The sequence below is a fragment of the Pleurodeles waltl genome, chromosome 3_1 (genome assembly GCF_031143425.1).
Source record: "Pleurodeles waltl isolate 20211129_DDA chromosome 3_1, aPleWal1.hap1.20221129, whole genome shotgun sequence".
NCBI classification, from domain to species: Eukaryota; Metazoa; Chordata; class Amphibia; order Caudata; family Salamandridae; genus Pleurodeles; species Pleurodeles waltl.
In genome coordinates this window covers 406,956,742-406,976,677 of record NC_090440.1, presented here as the reverse complement: position 1 = coordinate 406,976,677, position 19,936 = coordinate 406,956,742, and the positions used below count along the sequence as shown (strand labels likewise).

Sequence of the window (19,936 nt, the reverse complement as noted above, 5' to 3'; positions counted from 1 at the left end):
AAGGCAGGGTCTTGTGCACTACAAAGACTTCTCTTTAAAATGGGTATAAGTACTGGACCTCTGACACCACATAGTTAGAATCCTTCTGGACTGAGGAAATTCTGCCAGGAAGAAGAGCTGGATGCTGTAGGAGGGACTGCTTGTTGCTTAGTTGTGCTGGCCTGCTGCTGGCTGCTTCTGTCCTGGGTGTGAAAGGGCTGTACTTTGCTTTCTACATCCTGCTTCTAAAGCTTCTCCAAGGGTTTGGACTGAGCTTGCCTCCTGTTAAGAAGTCTCGGGGACATCAAAGACTTCATCTGCCAATGCCTGGAGTCTTTTGTGGAGAGTCTCAATTTGGCAAGTGGTGGCAACTTCAGTCCCTGGGCCTTTGGAAGAGCAAACTGGTCATCTGAAGAAGAAAATCCACACATCAATGCTCCGGAAGAATTGATGCAGCGCCTGCCACCTGTCTGCAGAATCGATGCAGCGCCTGCCCCGCGCTGGAGAATCAACACAGCACCTGTCTTGCAGTTGCAGAATTGACACACGGCATCTGTTTCACTGTGATCCCATCAACACAGTGTGTCTGGAGTTTCCATACATCATCCCTAGGCGCCAAATTTTCATCAACTCCCACACTGCAGTAAGACACTGAGGCTGCATGTCGAGAAATGGACACATCGCCTTTCCGGTGAGGGAAGAATCCATGCATCACCTCCCTTGCCAGTAAGGAACAGATGCATCATCTGACCTGCGAGGAAAGAATAGGCGCATCCCCTCCCCTGCGCAGTAAGGAACCAACGGATCACTGCTTTTCCGGCGCCTCACCTCCCTTGTGGCCCACATCATCTTTTTTTTTTTTACGCATCCCAGGTACTTTGTGCTGAAGAGATACATCCATTAATTCCTATGAACTAAGACTTGCTTAAACTTTTAAATAGAGATATTGTGGCTTGAGTATGTTGGATTTATGTTGTTTCGATCTTTCTTTACTCAGATAAATATTGAGTGTTTTTCTAAGCTGGTGTGGAGTCCTTTTGTAGAAGTCAAGGGTTACAGGAGAAGGTGGTTTATGTGTGGAACTTGCATGCAGTATGACCCATTAACTAGAATCAATAAATCTCTTGTCAAGGCAGAACTAAAATAAATAGAGAGGTAAAATGGCACAAAATGAGAATGCGCTACTACCTTCTCTGTGGTTATAAGGCTTTAAATTGTTTTGTAGTATAGTAGGGCACCTTCAAATACCAGGGGACTCAAAGAATGAAATACCTGTGGAGGCAAGTTCCTGTTTGTCTATATCAGAAACTGTTTTTGCAGTTCTTTGTAGCATTGTCAGTTCCTTTCTTTGTAATAAAGAAATAGTATGTTACAGTATGTGCTTGATCAGACGTCCAGAAATTATGAAATATTACATGACCAAATTGTGCCCGAAATTTGTCAACTCATAAGCAAGGAAAGGAAAATTATGTGGCCTATTATTTATTTTATAGTCTAAATTTGTGGCTATGATGATGGCGTTATTTTACCTATGTGAGTCGGGTATTCAAAAGAGAATGACCATTTCAAATTTAACAGATGCTATTCAAAATGTTTTTCTCTGCAAATTAATGGTTTTGTTTTGCATAGAAGGAGGAGCGTGCAATTTTATAAGCATCGCCCGTTCTGCCTCTAAGAATAAAAATAATTTAACTAGAATGTTTACGGTCTTTCAGTCATCTGTAAAGAAACCTATGTACGTCTTCGTGGGCTCCGATGCTTATTTCCTGTATCTGGAAGCACTTCTTTTAACAAATTATATTGCACTCTTAAGTAAATCCATTGAGAGCAGACCTTATGTGATCCAAAAGATTTTGCTTTTTAGAGACACATAATAGGTCATTCTTCTAAATCTATGCTACCTTTTGATCTGAAAAATGGTAATGTAAAACTGCATAAACTGTACAAGAAGACATGTTCATGTCTAAGAACTCATTTAAATAAGTGAGGCTTTTGTTTGACTGACGTCGATCTATGTGTATAAGCACCACCTGGGAAACAATTCCACCTCTGTAATGCTGGAGTACAGCCTGAATCACCAGGGCAAAGGCGACCAATTAACTTCAAAGTAGTTATGTTGCATTTCATCTGCAGCATTCTTATTAATTTTATTATTTTTTTATTGATGTTGGTGCTAAAAATAAATGTATTTTTTGTTAAAATCTGCAAACTGTACATGCAGATGGTGACCAGTATGTCAAGTGTAGCAAATCCATAATTGTGTGGCATATCATGTGGCCACATATTCTCACAATTTCAGTGGTTCTGGATACAAATCTTTCTTCTCGGCAACTCTATGTGTTTTAGGGAGTTTGGATCTCCGTTGCAGAGTCTGCCAAATATAGTCATGACCCAAATAGTTTTAAACACTCACTACTCAAAAGTGACTTTGATACCCGCAAAACTATTTTTTTATGGTGCCAAAGAAGTGGTCCAAAGTTTAACTGGTGGTGTCCAGTTATCAAAGCTACCAGACTTGTGCCAAAGTGCCTTCCTCTGAGGATGCTCAAAGTCTTGCACATTTTGAAACAGTTCTACCGGTTGTTAGGTGAAACATTTACTAACAACGTAACATTTAAAAAAAAAAAAAAAAAACAGAAGTTCACCAATTAAAGCTATCCTAAGTAACTATAACTTGTGCCAAAAGGTAACTATAACTCTTGCCCTCGTCATGCACTGTTAATTACCCCACATATTATATTACTCATGACATCTTTAATGAAATCATTGATCGTATCACTTCAGTATTTGCAGTGAGATTATTGATGAGAAAGCACTGCATGGCGGAGGCGCGAGTTATCGTTACATGAGTATACAGGTGAATTTCAGTTTTTTGTTTTTTTTGTGTTTTTTTTTTTATGGTTAAAAATGTTTCGTTGATACTGAACATTTCCCCTAATTATAATGTTACTGTAACATATCAGTAATGTATATGCGTGTATGTGTGTGTGTGTGTGTATATAATATATTTTTTTAATATAAAATAAAACCAAGCAAGACCCCACCCCCATATCTTATCATACCTTATGAGATATTGGAATTCAAAACCAAAGAAATACATGAATATGTGATTAATTGCCTTTTGCAATAAACTGTTGGTGGCTTTAAGCAGGGTGAATGATTGGAACAGGTGAATACTGCGCACAACATGAAATGTATAAACACACAACTTACCTGCATTGTCTGAATGCACTGTTCAGGAAAAGATAGTAATGAAATAGGTGAAATGTATTTAATGATTCTTGCACCAACTCTTGAACCTTGTACTGGTTATAGCTAAAACGTAAGATCATTAAAATCGCAAGAAGCAGGTACATCATAAAACATCTTATAAAGTCAGAAATCTTAGAACACGCTGCTAAAATGGACTGTTCTGCAGAATCCTTTTGTAAAAGAACTCCCTGCAAGAATTTTTAATAAAATCATTCAAGCAGAGGAATCGCCTGGAATCTGCCCTTTATATTCCTTCTCTCTTGATGAAGGAATTGTGATGAATATTTGTCCATTTTTTAATCTGGTTAATGGCTGCTCCTTATAGATAGTGGAAGAAGAAACAAAAAAGGAGATTGAGGAGAACAAACGCTCTTTGGCCGCGCTCGACGCCTTGAACACAGATGATGAGAATGATGAGGAAGAGTACGAAGCCTGGAAAGTCAGAGAGTTGAAGCGCATCAAACGAGATCGTGAAGAGAGAGAAGCGTAAGCAGTTCTTATTTTGTAACACATTTTACTAAAGTCTTCATTATTTCTATAACCTCTAAAGCTCACCTGTGGGTTACGGCATGGAAAGGAAGTCTACTCAACAAATAAAATTACTTTATGTTAAAAAAATAAAAAACATAGAAATTCACTGAAAAAAAAAAAAAAAACACCAAAGGTCACAGGGACATTATGGTTAGGCTCTGAATTTACTTTTACAAAACAATAGAAATTCAGCAGTTATATTTAGCATATTCACTGCAATATTTACAATAACATTGATAAGAAAACTGTGCATGGCAAGGGCGTGAGTTATAGTTACCTTGGGGTGCGAAGTATAGTTACTTGAAATAACTAAAACTGAATTTTCGTTATTCTGTACGAGTAAATTTGAGACCTAACTATAAAGTTCATGTAACCTTTTGTTTTTTTCACTGAAAAAAAACACATACATATATATTTTCCTGTAAAATACTTGCCTTTACATGGTAAAGGCATACACGGTAAAGGCATATGCTTTTTAAAACATGTACAGGTAGGTACAAACACTTTTTTTTTTTTTGTATGTGTATTTGTGTATGTTTTATATATTTACACACGCATAAATACATAAGAGCATGTGTGTATAGTAAATACATTAATATCCTTAAAACCTAACACCCCTCAACCCATATCCATCCTAAAATTATCCTTCCCACCCAAAAACCCATACCCTACCCTAAAATTACCCTGGCCACCCAAAACCCATACCAACCCCAAAATTACCCTTGCCACCTAAAAACTGATAGCCACCCCAAATTACTCTTTACACCCAAAAACTAAAACACACCCTAAACCCCCAAAATGCCCACCCTAAATCCTTTAAAAAAACATTTCCCTAATAAATATATATTCACTGGAAAAAAAAACAAAGGCTACAGAGACGTTATGATTAGGCTCACATTTTAAACGTACAAAACCATAGAAATTCACCTGTTATAGTTAGTTATCTCAAGTAACTATAACTCGTGCCCTAAGGTTAATATAGGAAAACGGGCACACCTGGAGTAGAACCCTCAGTTTTTAAGTGTGAGGGTCTGTGACTGTAAGGCCATAAGTGACTCCTTACTATGAAGCTTCCAGACAGACCTAAGACAGTCGAACCCACGCAAGTGATTGGAAAGAAATATCTTTCTATCCCTAGGAAGGTTTAACAGTCAAAAGACTTTGACCATTAGTCTAGAAGCATATCTATATTATATTATATATATATATATATCCTCTCCTCAGCAGCTTGCAGGAGCAATGTTTTCATCTGTTTTTCCCCCACGTATATTTGTGTGCAAGAAAGACAGATGAAAACTCCATTTCTGCAAGTGAGAGCTGTCCGACAGGGTGTGTGCTATGTCCCACCACCCACCCCTCTTCCCCATGCATTAGATTAAATTAGAGCACTGGGGAGGTAGTGTTCCCCGGGGCTGTGTGGGGAGGGAGGGGGGACCTCCTGCATTAAATGATAAACATGCATTGATGAGATAGTGGTCCCTGGGGCACTGAAAAGCTCAGGAGGGGTGCTGCGTGCTCCCCCTCCTCATTTGTTTCACCTGGCCCATCCAGTTGCTTTAAAAATATATATTTTTTTAAAGTGTGAGAAGCCTGCGCTTGTTTTTTTTTTTTGTTTTGTTTTTTTTCTTCTTTTTGGCTGGAAATTTGCGGCACAAAATTAAAAATAAATAAAATAAATGCGAATTTTGTCCTGCCGGGGTCCCCAGATCCCTTTTTCTTTTATTTCACCTGTTTTTTAAATTTATTTATTTATGTATTTATTTTCCCTCACATTTTTTTTCTTTTTTTTTTGAGGAAATCTGCCAAAGCTGAGTCCCAAGATGGCTGCCAGCGCTTCCTGGTTGAAGTGTTGGCAGCCAATCAGTACTGTGCATTTCTCTGCACAAGCTCATCATTATTCACAAAGGTTTCGCAGCCAGAGATAAACAAATCTGGATTTCCTTAAATTTCTCAATAACTACTGAAAGGATTTATACCAAATTAGTGAAAGTGTATTCTGCATACCGAAAGCTAGCTTCTTGCCAAATTTGGTGTAATTCCATCCAGTGGTTCAGTCTTTAGTTGTGTCTAAATGCCCTAAGGGAATTAACATGGGAAACTCATCTTTTTTCACACCCACACCTTCCCCTCCACCCCCCCCCCCCACCACCTAATACTTATATTGATAACGTAAGCCAAACTCGCCCTAAAAATGCCCACCCTAAACCCTTTAGAAAAATAAAACCTATTATATATGTACTTACCTAATACTTACATTTTAACACGTATTCCTTTACCAATCATTCCTTTACAACAAAATTTCTTGTAAAGGCATGCATGGTAAAGGCATCTGCTTTGTAAATTCCTGCGTGGTAAAGGTAATGCGTGGTAATGGCACTCGTGTTGTAACAGCTGTGTTATAATTGCAGTGTGTAGTAAAGGCCGCGTTGTAATGGCGGCTTCCCTTCTCAGCCTGCTGGCAGGTTGGACATATAGTACTCAGGAGGCAGCCAGGGTTCCATTTTGCTTTTAATGACAATAAAGGTAAGGTGCCATATCGAAATATGCTCCTAGCAGCAGATGAGGTAAATTATAGTTTTTAAAAAAAGACGCTCAAAACCTATCAACAATAGACCCTTCTGAGACATTCCTGATTTCATCAGTATTCGTGTGCTCTCAATAAGCTTTCTTGAGAGAAGGCCTAAATAGATGGTTTGTAGCAGGGCAAGAGGACCAAAATTCACCTAAGCCAAGCCTGGATAAAAGGTTTTTAATCTTAGATAGCCATTTGATTTTGCCAAAGGTGTCCTAAGAAACTACATCCTGAAAGGAACTATAATAGCCCTCTAAGGCGGGTGAATATTTGAGCCTTGCCCATATAGGAGTGGTCTTGGTGTCAGTCATAGGGTCTAGGTCCAAATCTTGTCTAAGAGTGATTGGGGGATGTTTTTTGGTAGATTAGTTAAGGCTCTTATAAAATATTATTCTCCGCCACCCCCAGCATGGTCAAGTTAGAGTTACCCCATATTTCGGCCCCATACAACGTGCTGCCCTCAGCTTTGGCTCTATAGACCCTCAGAACAGGAGATTTCAGCCTGACACAGGTGGCCTGATATAGTCTTAGAATAGCAGCAGAGTGCTGGGTAAGATTCTAACTGCTTCTCTCAAACTGAGACATCCATCCAAGATATTGATTTAGTTAGCATGATCCTCAAATAAGTGAACTCGGATACTCTACCTTCCAGAGTAATTGAACCCCTAAAATACTTATGTGGGCTAATGGTCACAAATTTTGTCTTACAGTGGTTAATAACCAACTCTCGCTCACTACAGAAGTCTGCAAACTTGTCCCTTAGTTGCTGAAAGCCACTTGGGTCTTGGATATCAGGAGAGTTTCATCTGTAAATAGTAGAAAGGGAATATTCCGCCCATCTAGATATGGGACGTCACTTAGTGCACCCTTTAGAGGCTGTCCAATGTCATTCAAATATACAGAAAATAGGGTTGGGGCAAGGAAACATCTCTGGCGTACTCCATTTTAAATAGGTATATGCTCAGTGAGTTCCCCACTTCAAACAGGGCATGCAGTAGGTCGTGTTGGAGCCCTTTATCTTGAAGGACTTCCCACAGCTTGCTTCGTGGGACAAGGTCGAATCCAGACTATAGGTCTACAAAGACCAGATATAAGTGTCCTTGTTGGAGAAAAACTGCCTTCCAATATATCAATAAAGGCTAAAAACCTGGTCTGTTGAAAATCCGCCTACGGAGGTGATGGTCCTCAATCCAGCCTTCCAGAACCCCCAAATTTCCTTTTCTGTTTATGAAAACTATTTTGGTATGAAATATGTACCTGTTTACTTATTTCTTATTATGTTTTTTAGGATGTGCCACATACGACTCACAGTGGAGATCTAGGGGAAAACATAGTTGCTGTGAGCCTATAGTTTAAACATCTTGTTAGATTGAGGTGATGTGGGACTCTTATTATACTGTACTCAAAGCAATTCAATGAAGTAATCTGGTGCTTCCAAAATCTATTTACTTCGAACTAATTATCTATATCAGCTCATAATGTCCTATTTTTGAGTATTCCAAACTGATATGGACCGCTCTCTCACTCTGCAGAATTGAGAAAGAGAAGGCTGAAATTGAGCGCATGAGGAACATGACTGAGGAGGAGCGTCGGGCTGAGCTACGAGCCAATGGCAAGGTCATCACCAACAAGGCTTTGAAAGGCAAATACAAGTTCCTGCAGAAGTACTACCACAGAGGAGCCTTTTTCATGGTAGGACATATTAGAAGATTTCTTATAAATGGTCAAATGCCTCCAATCAGTGGGTTGGTTATGCTTTTTGTCAGGTTAAAACTTAGAGCATTGGGTTGTGGAGGTTGATTGAACATGATGTGAACAGTAAACCTTTAGTGTTTTTGTCTTCATTTATAATGAATGTCTTTATTTGTGAATGAATCTTATCTATTAGAAATGCTGCCCATATTAACATTTAGTTTGTCTCAATTTACATAGATCAGTACCTGCTTGTGCTGAAAAGGAAAGGAAATTGCACACATTTGCATTTTACACTACACACAGTTACATTTTAAGGCAAAGGGAGACAGTGATTTGCACCAGTGTTTTCATGTGCCAGTGGACCCAGTTCTGAGGGTTCCAATTTCAGCAGCTCATCTACTAGACCACATTTCTTCTCCATACTTCAGTAATTTGCTGTAGTTTTTTTCTGCATCAACTAAAAAATATTAGTTTACTGTAGAAATTGTGATTTCCGTATCTCAGTGAAGATTAAAATACCTTGTTTTAGACAGTTAGAATATGTGATAATCCTTAATTTGTGTCAAAGCCTAATAGGATTTAGTTTTTCTTCTCTATTACTAGAAAACATGTGCTACAGTTACAAGATGTTGGTCAGCCTTTATATACTGCCTGTGGAGTTTCTATAATGTGCCCTATAGTATTATGTTACTATGACGCTAGCTGACTAGTACCTTGCATCCACCTCATCTATCTCTATGTAATCTAGTCTTCTTTACTGCCTCCCTCTTCTTTCCTCCTCTCTATCTTCTCTTTGCACTTTCAAGATCTGAGGAATTTAGTTGAAGCCAATACTTTATTCAGGAATCAAGTTATTAAATATTTTATTTTTTTCCAAAAGGAAATGTGTGCCTTTCTAGTTTGTGAAGAATTGACCCCCCAATTAGATGCTTTGTTTTAACACTACACGTGAATGTTGTGGGAGCCCCACCCAGGCATCAGTCCTTAGAGCCATAAATAAAGTCCCACTAGTCTTTCTGTAAAAAATGTAGGTTTCCCTAGATAACACCCAAACCAGGTACACACTATCACAGCTACCCCATCACAAGAGTGGGTCCGTTTGCACAGCAAAATCTGGATGTCTCCACGTTGCATTGTGGGGCATAGCCTGATGCAGGCAATAGGCCCAGCCACACACATGGGTGCCGTTTTTTTCTTTTTTTCTTTCTTGAGTATGGGAATACAAAACAGTAGAACATTTGTTCTCTCGTAGGGGAATTTCCATGATAGTCATAAGCATTGAATAGTTCCGCGCGCCTGCGGGGACCCCGGAGCACTGATGTGAAGTATATTCTTAAGTGCAAACACCAGCCGTTTAAAGAAAAGGTCTGTCAAAAAACACTTAAGAATAACATTGTGCAGCCTATGTGAATAGCTACACAGGCCAAATTGTTGAAAAGAAAATCAATAGTAGTGTAAATTCATGTTCAAACACCTATTTATTCTAGAAATGTAATAACAAATACATTCTCATACTTTATTTACACCTCTGATGAGAATAAAACAATGCAGGGCAGTGTAGCCCATAGGCTGCCATTATACAGAATGTAAATAGAGCTGTGCCTTTAAGAAAAGCAAAGTCTTCCTGTTTCCCATCATGCACAGCAAAAGGCAGTTGCCTCAGTTCTTTTTTCCGGCTCCTGCTGACAGGACCCTGAAGCATTGAGCTCTACCTCACAAAAGCTTTTGTGACAGAAATTCATTGAAATATCTTCTGAATTTCATTTTCACTCGACGTTTTTACCTTTGAGTGATCATTTTCTACTGATTTCTGTTAAATTCTGACAGAATTTTGAGGTTTTTCTAGTTAGAAATGCCTTCACTTTTTGATAAATGTCCTTCTTGTGGAAGAAAGAAGGCTAAAACAGATCCACATAGGGTCTGTATAATTTGTCTTCCATCCAGCCACAAACCGGAGTCGTGTGACATCTGTAAAACCTTCTCTAGAAGAACCCTTCGTGACAGAGAGAAGATCCGACTCCAGGCGAAAGAGGACAGGAGAAAAAGTGGCCATTCCACTACAGAGCGAGGAGAAGGTCAGACTTCTACCAGGGCTCAACCTGTTTCCTCCATGACTCCTTCCAGACCTGCTGAAAAACGACATAGATCTCCGACGACGTCGAGAGCGTCGACGTCGAAGCAGGGAACGGCGCCAACATGTTCGCCGTCGAGGAGTGCTTCGCCGGCGAGAAAACGACATCGTTCGCCGTCGACAGCTATTTCGCCGTCGAGGCGGCGAAGACACCCGACGTCGAGAGGATCTGGGTCGCCGTCGACACGGCGAACACAGTCCACGTCAAGGAGATCCGAGTCGGGCTCGCCGTCGACACGGCGAGGGAGATCGCCGTCGAGAGAGAGTGTTCGCCGTCGGAGGCGTTCACCGTCACTGCACCGACGTCGAGGTTCGTCGTCGAGAGGTTCTCAGCGGCGAGACGAGTCGACGTCTAGAGGCACTCGGCGTCACCGCAGTTCGACGTCGAGGAGTGCTTCGACGTCGAGAAGACCATCTAAGAGGCCTAGAAGGGTTTATACAACCTCAGAATCCTCGGCCTCGCTTATCCTACTTCCAGCATCACCACAGCTCTCACAAAGGCAGTCGCCTTTACCACAGACGCCGGTAACACCTACGGCTCCTCTTCCGGCGCCTCCTCCAGAACCTGTTCCGAGGACTCCAACGCGATCTGCAGGGCGTTCTGGTTATTCCTCGAGACGTACATCTACCTCAAGGCACCGTCGTCAATCACATCATGGACATTCTTCATCGTCCACACGAGACTACTCTCCAACCTTATCAGACTCACCATCCCCAAGAGTGTCTCCCATAGATGATGTCAACACATTTCAGGAGGTCTTAGTGAGAGGGGCAACCAAGCTGAATATCCCGCTAGCAGCTCCAGCCCAATCGACATCAGTAATCTTTGAGACCTTGCATCAAAGGACATCTTCACGACCTTTACTTCCACTGGTTCCGGGTCTTATTGAACCGGCAATGGACATTTTTCTCACGCCGGCTACAACAAAGTCTGCTCCTTCCAGACTCATTAAAAAGTACCGTCCACCAGAGCAAGATCCTCTATTCTTGAGGTCGGACCCAGTACCAGACTCGGTAGTTATAGTGGCAGCGAAGAAATCGCATTCGACGTCACCGTCTTCCTCTGCTCCCCCAGACAAAGAAAGCAGAAAGATCGATGCTGCAGGAAGAAAAGTATGCTCGACGGCATCTATCACCATGAAAGCAGCCAGTGCCACTGCTTTATTAGGGAGATATGATCGATCCCTCTGGGACTCTATACTACAGTTCTCAGAGCATCTCCCTAGGGACAAAAGGGAAGATTTCCTAGAGGTCGTGAGCGAGGGAGCAATGGTTTCTAACCAGATCATAAGTGCTGCGGCAGATGCTTCAACTCTATCCGCACATAACTATGCTCATGGTATAGCGCTCAGGAGACATGCATGGCTGCGGCTTACATCGCTTAAACCCGAAGCACAGCAGAGGATACAGAACCTGCCTTTCTCAGGCTCCACTTTATTCGGCTCTCATGCCGATGATGAGATGGCCAGAATGAAGTCGGAGCTGGATACCTTAAAAGCGGTAGGCATAGAGCGACCTAAAGAACAGCGAAAGGGATTCCGCCCATATCAAAGAAGACTGTTCACCCACAGGTATCAGGCTCCACATTGGTCGTCTTCACGCCCTCAGCAACAGCAGCAGCAGCATCAGAGGGGCTTCTCCAGAAAGTCGACAAGGGGTCGTTCAACACCTCAGACCCAGACACCTCGACAAACTCCCACGTCTAGGCCCTGAATCTTTGCTTCCCCCTCCTCCGTTACCCACTCCGGTAGGGGGAAGTATCTCAAATCATCTAGACGAGTGGCTACGCATCACAACAGACGCCTGGGTATTGAATATTGTGAGACATGGTTACGCTCTCAGATTCACCAGTTCTCCACCATCTGTTCCACCCAAAACAGCCAACCACCATCTCGAAGCTCTGCAGTTAGAGGTCAATATCCTATTGCAAAAAAGAGCCATAGAACCCGTTCCCATCAGCCAACATGGGAAGGGGATTTATTCGAGATATTTCCTTGTACAGAAAAAAGACAAACAAGAGTTTCGTCCCATCTTAGATCTGAGGACAGCAAACAAATGGATTCGCAAAGAAAAATTCAGGATGTTAGCCTTACACCAAATTTACCCACATTTACGTCAGGGCGACTGGCTATGTGCGATAGATCTTTGCGACGCTTACTTCCATATCCCAGTAGCCAAGAAACATCGAAAATTCCTAAGGTTCACTGTCGGAAAACGCCATTACCAATTTGCAGTTCTACCGTTCGGCCTAAAATCAGCGCCAAGGACTTTTTCCAAATGCATGGCGGTAGTAGCCGCCCACTTGAGGAAACAGCGAATATTCGTCTATCCCTATCTAGACGATTGGCTCATAAAGGCCTCCAGCTATCTCGAGGCACAGCAGCATTTCGAATGGACTCTACAACTGCTACAAAAACTTGGTCTTCAAGTCAATCTTCTGAAATCAACAGCAACACCTGTTCAGAGGTTGCATTACTTAGGGGCCATTGTAGATACCAAGCTAGGAAAGGTGTTTCCTTCGGAGGAACGACGGTTATCGATTCTCCAAAAGTGCAAACAACTGCAGGAAAGACCTCAAGCCACTGCAAGAATAATAGCTTCTCTACTGGGCTCGATGGCGTCTTGTATCCATCTGGTTCCCAATGCTCGTCTCCATATGAGACCATTGCAGGAAAATCTAGAGGATCAGTGGTGTCAACTGAGGGACGATTGGGAGAACAAAGTCCTGCTGTCTCCTCACACCCTACAATCCCTCAAGTGGTGGTGTTTGCCCAGCAATCTCTTGGTGGGGATTCCGTTCCAACAACGACCTCCATCTCAAACCATCGTAACAGATGCGTCACTGCTCGGATGGGGGGCGCACATGGAACATCTTCGAGTCCAAGGCGAGTGGTCACAGAAAGAGAGTCTCTATCACATCAACCTGCTGGAACTTCGCGCAGTCCACCTTGCGCTCAAAGCCTTCCTTCCCTCTCTGAGAACGGAAACTCTCCTTCTTCAGACAGACAACGTGGCCACTATGTACTACGTGAACAAACAAGGAGGCACCAGGTCCAGAATTTTATCCAGAGAGGCCCAGACAATCTGGCATTGGCTTCTAGCCAGGAACCTGTCGCTAGTGGCAACTCACCTGCCCGGCATCCAGAATGTTCAAGCGGATGCCCTCAGTCGGGTAATAAGCGAGAACCACGAATGGGTACTACACGACGACGTCGTTCATTCCATTTTCGCACTCTGGGGTACCCCTTCTACAGACCTATTCGCAACCCCAGAAAACAAAAAATGCCAAAACTTCGCCTCCAGATATTACCATCCAGGGACACTGGGGAATGCCCTATGGATAAGCTGGTCAGGGGCATTTCTTTACGCCTTTCCACCGCTTCCCCTGATTCCGGCAGTTCTCCAGAAGCTGTCCAATGCTCAGACCAAAATGATCCTAATTGCTCCGGAGTGGCCACGCCAGTGGTGGTTCCCAGACCTTCTTCACCGGTCACTCAAACCACACATCAGGCTACCATATCGCCCGGACCTTCTCACGAAGTTCAGAGGGCAGATATCTCATCCCAACCCCTCATCGTTGAGTTTGGCAGCATGGCTCCTGAGCTAGTGCAATATGGACATTTGAACTTACCTCAGGACTGTATGGAAATTCTGAGGGAAGCAAAACGCCCTTCCACACGATCAGCCTATGCAAGCAAGTGGAAGAGATTCTGCATTTGGTGTTTACACAACAACATTGACCCGGTTTCTTGTGGAGAACAATCTATCTTACCATACTTGTTAAGTTTGGCAAAATCGGGCTTACAACTGTCGTCAATAAAAGTTCACTTGGCGGCGATAACAGCATACAGAAAGAGTCCTTCACAAACTTCCTTTTTTCGGATTCCGATTATTAAGGATTTCCTAGAAGGTTTAAAAAAGGTTTTTCCTCCCATTAGAAAGCCTTCTCCTCCATGGGAACTGAACGTTGTCTTATCACGTCTGATGCTGCCACCATTCGAGCCGATACACAAGGCATCGCTGCAGCATCTCACATGGAAAGCTGCTTTTCTGGTGGCAATCACTTCAGCGCGTAGGGTCAGCGAAATCCAGGCCCTTTGCGCTCAGGAACCCTACACGGTTTTTCATTCTGCAAAAGTGGTAATGAGAACTCATCCAAAATTTCTACCTAAGGTAGTCTCCGACTTCCATGTGAACCAAACAATTTCATTACCGACTTTCTTTCAGAATCCAGCTACTCCTGCTGAGAGAACTCTGCACTCTCTGGATGTAAAGAGAGTATTGAAATTTTACTTGGACAGGACAAAAAGCTTACGAAAATCACAACAGCTTTTTATTAACTATGGCCCAATCAGAACAGGTTTGGGCACATCTAAACAATCTTTATCCAGGTGGATTGTTTCATGTATAATGTTATGTTATCAGTTAGCAAACAAATCCCTTGGTGGTAGACCAAAAGCCCACTCGACCAGAGGGAAAGCAGCTACTGTAGCCTTGATGAGAAATGTCCCTTTGGCAGAAATATGCAAGGCTGCCACTTGGAGGTCGGTCCATACCTTTACTAAGCATTACTGCCTTGATACAGACGCTAGGGCAGATGCTCAGGTTGGACAGGCTTTACTCAAGAATTTGTTTGCATGATTCATGTTTTTCTCAGTATTCTTATATCGACTCCACCGCGGTTATGGGGATGGGCTTGCTACTCTATTCAATGCTAATGACTATACATGGAAATCCCCTACGAGAGAAGGAATGGTTTCTTACCTGTAACTCCAGTTCTCTCGTAGGGGTATTTCCATGATAGTCATAAGCAACCCTCCCTCCTCCCCGGTGGAGTTGACATAGAACATGAATATTATGGAGGTGGGTACTCCAACAAATGTTTTGTTTTTTCTTCATGTCAGGTAATAGCCTCCAAAAAAGAACTGAGGCAACTGCCTTTTGCTGTGCATGATGGGAAACAGGAAGACTTTGCTTTTCTTAAAGGCACAGCTCTATTTACATTCTGTATAATGGCAGCCTATGGGCTACACTGCCCTGCATTGTTTTATTCTCATCAGAGGTGTAAATAAAGTATGAGAATGTATTTGTTATTACATTTCTAGAATAAATAGGTGTTTGAACATGAATTTACACTACTATTGATTTTCTTTTCAACAATTTGGCCTGTGTAGCTATTCACATAGGCTGCACAATGTTATTCTTAAGTGTTTTTTGACAGACCTTTTCTTTAAACGGCTGGTGTTTGCACTTAAGAATATACTTCACATCAGTGCTCCGGGGTCCCCGCAGGCGCGCGGAACTATTCAATGCTTATGACTATCATGGAAATACCCCTACGAGAGAACTGGAGTTACAGGTAAGAAACCATTCCTTATTAATTGATTATCTCTCCATGTTTGGCTTCTAAATGCATGCTAGTGTGCGATGCAGAGCACATTTTTCAAAATGCCCTCTCAATCATGATAGTAGGGGTAACTCAAAATTCAGAGTTGCACAAATTACCCCCTTTCCTAAAGTCAATATCTTGGGAACATTTAAAAAATGCTTAGATTTCTTGAGTCCTTATTTTTCAGTCATTAGATTTTACCATATGAATTGATGGATAGTCCATCCACAATGAAAAATCATTTTAAGTTGCTGCTCGTTTGCAGGCTCCTGATTTTCAAATTTCTTTGGTGAACCAACAAACACTGTAACCTGAAAGGTGTGACGGAGGAAACAGTGTATTAGTTTTGTAAATTAGCAATTGGAACAAAAAAAAATAAACATTGTAATTTGTAGGTTTTTTTTCTTCTATATTTTCATTATTTTATTTTTTATTTCAACAAGTAGTTTCTTTGGACAAACTGTTGGTGATCTACACAAATGAGTGGCCTTGCTGAATGCCAACTTTTATCTACTTTTCAGAAATATGTAGCTTTCCAAGTTTACACATGGGTTTCACACATGTTTCTACCGCAAACTACAAGTAGGTAGAACCAAAAAAAGGAATAAAGAGTACCACTTTCGTAAAAGGCAAAGGCGGATTTTTTTAAAATGTTGTGTTGTTTTTTTTCTTCACAACTTTACCTGTCCCTCAAAGCTGTGAAGAAGGTAATCTCGGCAAAGCAAATCTTTTGTTCATGCGGAAAAACCCATAAACAACACTTTCCTCCCCATATAAAAAAAAAGAAAACATACACAATTTCGCTACATTTTGGTTAATTTCTCGGTTCCCTCCAGGGGAAGTCCCAACCCCGAGTTACCTTTACAATCCAGTCTCTAAGCAGTCTAGATACGGTTTGTTACATAATCATCACTAACACCAGGAGATTAACTCTGATGCTTGGATGAGGTAATCAAATAAGAGTACTTTTATTCGCTTGGGTCAGTCTCTGATTGGATTGTTGTGGTAGTACACCAATGCTAAGTGAATTTATTATAGTGTCTGTTCTTTGAGGGGTTTTAAAAAACAAATCAAGGCTATGTTGACTGGTTGAAAATGCCTTCCACCTTCAGTTGAAATTAATGTTTGCGATCTCTGAGTGACTAGATGACTGTATGTTGGACAAATGAATGCAGTTTGGGTTTTACATATTTTTATTTGTGGTATACCGTATGAAGGTAATTACTAATTGTGATCTGTTTCGTCTTAGGATGAAGACGAGGATGTTTATAAGCGTGATTTCAGTGCTCCTACATTGGAGGATCATTTTAACAAGACCATCCTACCTAAAGTCATGCAGGTACATTTGGCTTTCTAATGTCTTTTTTTCATATTCACATATGTGAGTTTTACATTAAAGGGATAATATGGTATACTTTTGCATGTATTGTTACCTTATCAGTTCTATTGTATGGAAAATTAATTCAATAAATGTTTGATTCTAGTCTTGATGTTGGTGGAACCACTAATGTGGCCCCTATAATCACCAACAACAATAATGCATCTGTCTTAAAGTATGCTTGAAAACCCCATGTCACTGTTAGTGTGATATATGAGGGTTTCAAGTAGTGTACTTAAGGTGATATCGGAAAAGAACCAATGTTTATTTCTACTTACAATATAAGTGCCTTTTTTTTTTTTTTTTTAGAAGGGCCAATTTTTTAAAGTATTTATACATGCTGGGAAATGCATTTTGTCTCTCTTCCTCCTTACAGACATAATTCACTTTTCTGCACAATTGTGTGAGCCCAATATAATTTTCTGTTAATGCACGCCGTACAGGCAAGTTATGTAAGTGGGTCTTTTTTGTGGTCCAGGTTATTAAAATGGCAGCAGCTTTTTTTAGTTGAATCGAAAAACCAATGAAAAACTATAATACGCATTTAACATATTGAGATACAGTCTGCACTCCATTTCATGTCTGGGCCCATCTTCTCCCTGTTGCTCTTCATATTGTCTTTATTAGAACATTGGAATGTTGAGAGCTCCATTGAAGACAATAGAGCAGCAGCACCTATGAGTTGGTATAGGCCCGCTGCTGTTTATGTCAGTGTCCTAATACACAGCCTCTGCTTCTTCAAAATCTATTAATTAGGCAGAGGAGAGGCAGTGGAGTAGGACACATGCAGCCTGCATTCACCCTTCCCTCCACCTGCAACTCAGTGTTGCTAAGACTTCAGAAGAAGGGAGGGGTGAATGCTGCTCAGCTCATGGGCCTCTCAGGCTTGGCTGAACTACAAAAAGCTGTTCAGCAAAGCTGGAGAGAACAGGGGCTGGCCCCCTATCGCTGCTATTTTTGTGAATGTTCAACAGCTAACAGTCGTGGCCCTGCACACGGCTGATAACTGTAGAACATTCACAGCAAGAGCTGTTAACAAAGGCTTCAGAGCTGAGGAGAATTTCAACCCCCTTTAGGCTCTGAATCGCCTTGTTTTTTCTAATTGGAATATTCTGCCATTATGGGACGAAACGTTGTTATAGCTTTAAAGTCTTTTGTAAGGGGGATATAATGCCCATTAAATACCTGCTCCCTTCTTAGAAGCCTTGCCTTCAGCTCGGGCCTTTAAGGCTAGAGCAGGTCTTTATTGGCCGGTATCGCTCACTACAGCAGGTTATAAAGCTTTATTCAACCAAAATGGAGCATTTGAGTGTTTTGGACAGAGTCTGAAAAATAAGTGTGCATGTTACCAGGATTAAAAGATGTGCATTGTGTGAGATTTTAACTTTTTGGGGCAAAGTTGACTATACTTGGACCTTTCTAGAGAGTTCGTTTTCCTGATCTTTTTTTCCCTTTACTTTTTAGGTTAAGAATTTTGGACGCTCTGGCCGGACAAAATATACTCATCTGGTTGATCAGGACACAACATCCTTTGACTCTGCTTGGGGACAGGAGAGTGCCCAGAACACAAAGTTCTTTAAGCACAAGGCAGCTGGAGTTCGAGATGTGTTTGACAGACCATCAGTCAAAAAGAGAAAGACCAACTAATGTGTCAAAGCTGCCTTCTCGGAAAGTGTGAGGACAATTGCAGATGTAAATACACCACTTACGGGACATCTTTCTGAGATGCAGAAGATCAGACTATAATCTTTCTCTTATTCGTTCAGGATTATTGGAAGCCAGATTAATTGCAGTTATCGGACCTCCACTTTTTTTAAAATACTAAAGCAAGAATATTCCTATCCATCACAGAATGGTGCAGATCGCATTAGAAGTTTGTGTTCTCTTTTATATTTTTTCCTTGTATTGACCGTCGTTGCATTCCTGAAGAGTATGTTGAGACAGACTTGTGTTTTATCTTCAGTGAAAGAATGTCCTTAATGACGTTCAAAATAACATCCTCATTTGTTGTACTTGTGGAAAGCAGAATGGATGTGCAGTTTCATGTTGCTGAAACTATTGCGGAAGCTGGCCTAACTAATTCATATTTATAAAATGTCTGTAGCTTTGTTTTTTTTCTTAAAAAAAGAAAGATAACCGTGTTCTCTCTTTATTTGCATTTCAAATGATCCCCATCGAATTTGAGCTGGATTTAGGTGAAAATAGCTCCTCTACCATTCCTGTCTCACAAGAATTCCATTATGGGGTTACTATTGGAATATTTTTGTACAGTACTAAAGTTTTCAAATAAACGTGTTCATTTATGCCACAGAAGTCACTCAACTGATGCAAACTTGTAACATGGAAGTGTGAGGAACGAGTAAATTATCTCGAATTACAACCTTGTTTTGGATTCTGTGCAGTTTGTTTTGTTAGTATGTGCAAAACAAACTGTATGAATTAAAGGGTAGTGGAGGGTCTCAGTCTGACCTAGGCAATATAGCTTGCCTCCCTTCCGGAGTAGCCATAAAGTATTCCAAGGAGGATGCAAATATTACATTACTGCTAACACTCTGAATTATGGTCCATCACATGCTTAACAGTGGTTTTAAAGTGAAAAACGACTTCTCCTGAAGAAGAGAAACTAAACCCTTTCCTTCGAATTAAATGTCATATGTCACAGAATGTATTTGTGTTTTTGAGACTGGAGCCAATAATTCTTTCTAAACATTTTAAAGAATATGACGACTCCATTTCACTGTCCCAATATGAAATATTTGCAAAACCATTTTGAAAATATGCCCAGCTTTTTTTTTTTTTTTTTTTAAGCTAAATGATAGTTTCACAAATCATTGCCAATTTTGAAACATTCCGAACTCTGGTAATCTCTACTGTGCATTGATTTCTACTTTTGTTGCAGAATACATTTCTGCAGACCTTTTAGGTCCCTGTGACATCTCAAGCAGTGAACAATGTCCACCATTAGTCACTAGGGGTGGTTCAAACTTTTTTGTATATATATATATATAT

General features: G+C 41.1%; 1 protein-coding gene across 1 annotated transcript in view; it reads left to right on the top strand.

Annotated features, from left to right (window-relative positions):
* The window catches only part of MFAP1 (microfibril associated protein 1), a 51,824-nt gene extending 32,517 nt beyond the window's left edge, over nt 1-19,307 (top strand). The window contains exons 6-9 of the mRNA XM_069222640.1: nt 3,557-3,717; nt 7,867-8,026; nt 16,799-16,888; nt 18,392-19,307. Coding sequence (XP_069078741.1) covers nt 3,557-3,717; nt 7,867-8,026; nt 16,799-16,888; nt 18,392-18,574 — 594 coding nt within the window. The 3' untranslated portion in view covers nt 18,575-19,307. The remainder of the gene's footprint in view (nt 1-3,556; nt 3,718-7,866; nt 8,027-16,798; nt 16,889-18,391) is intronic.
* Nucleotides 19,308-19,936: the final 629 nt, after the last annotated feature.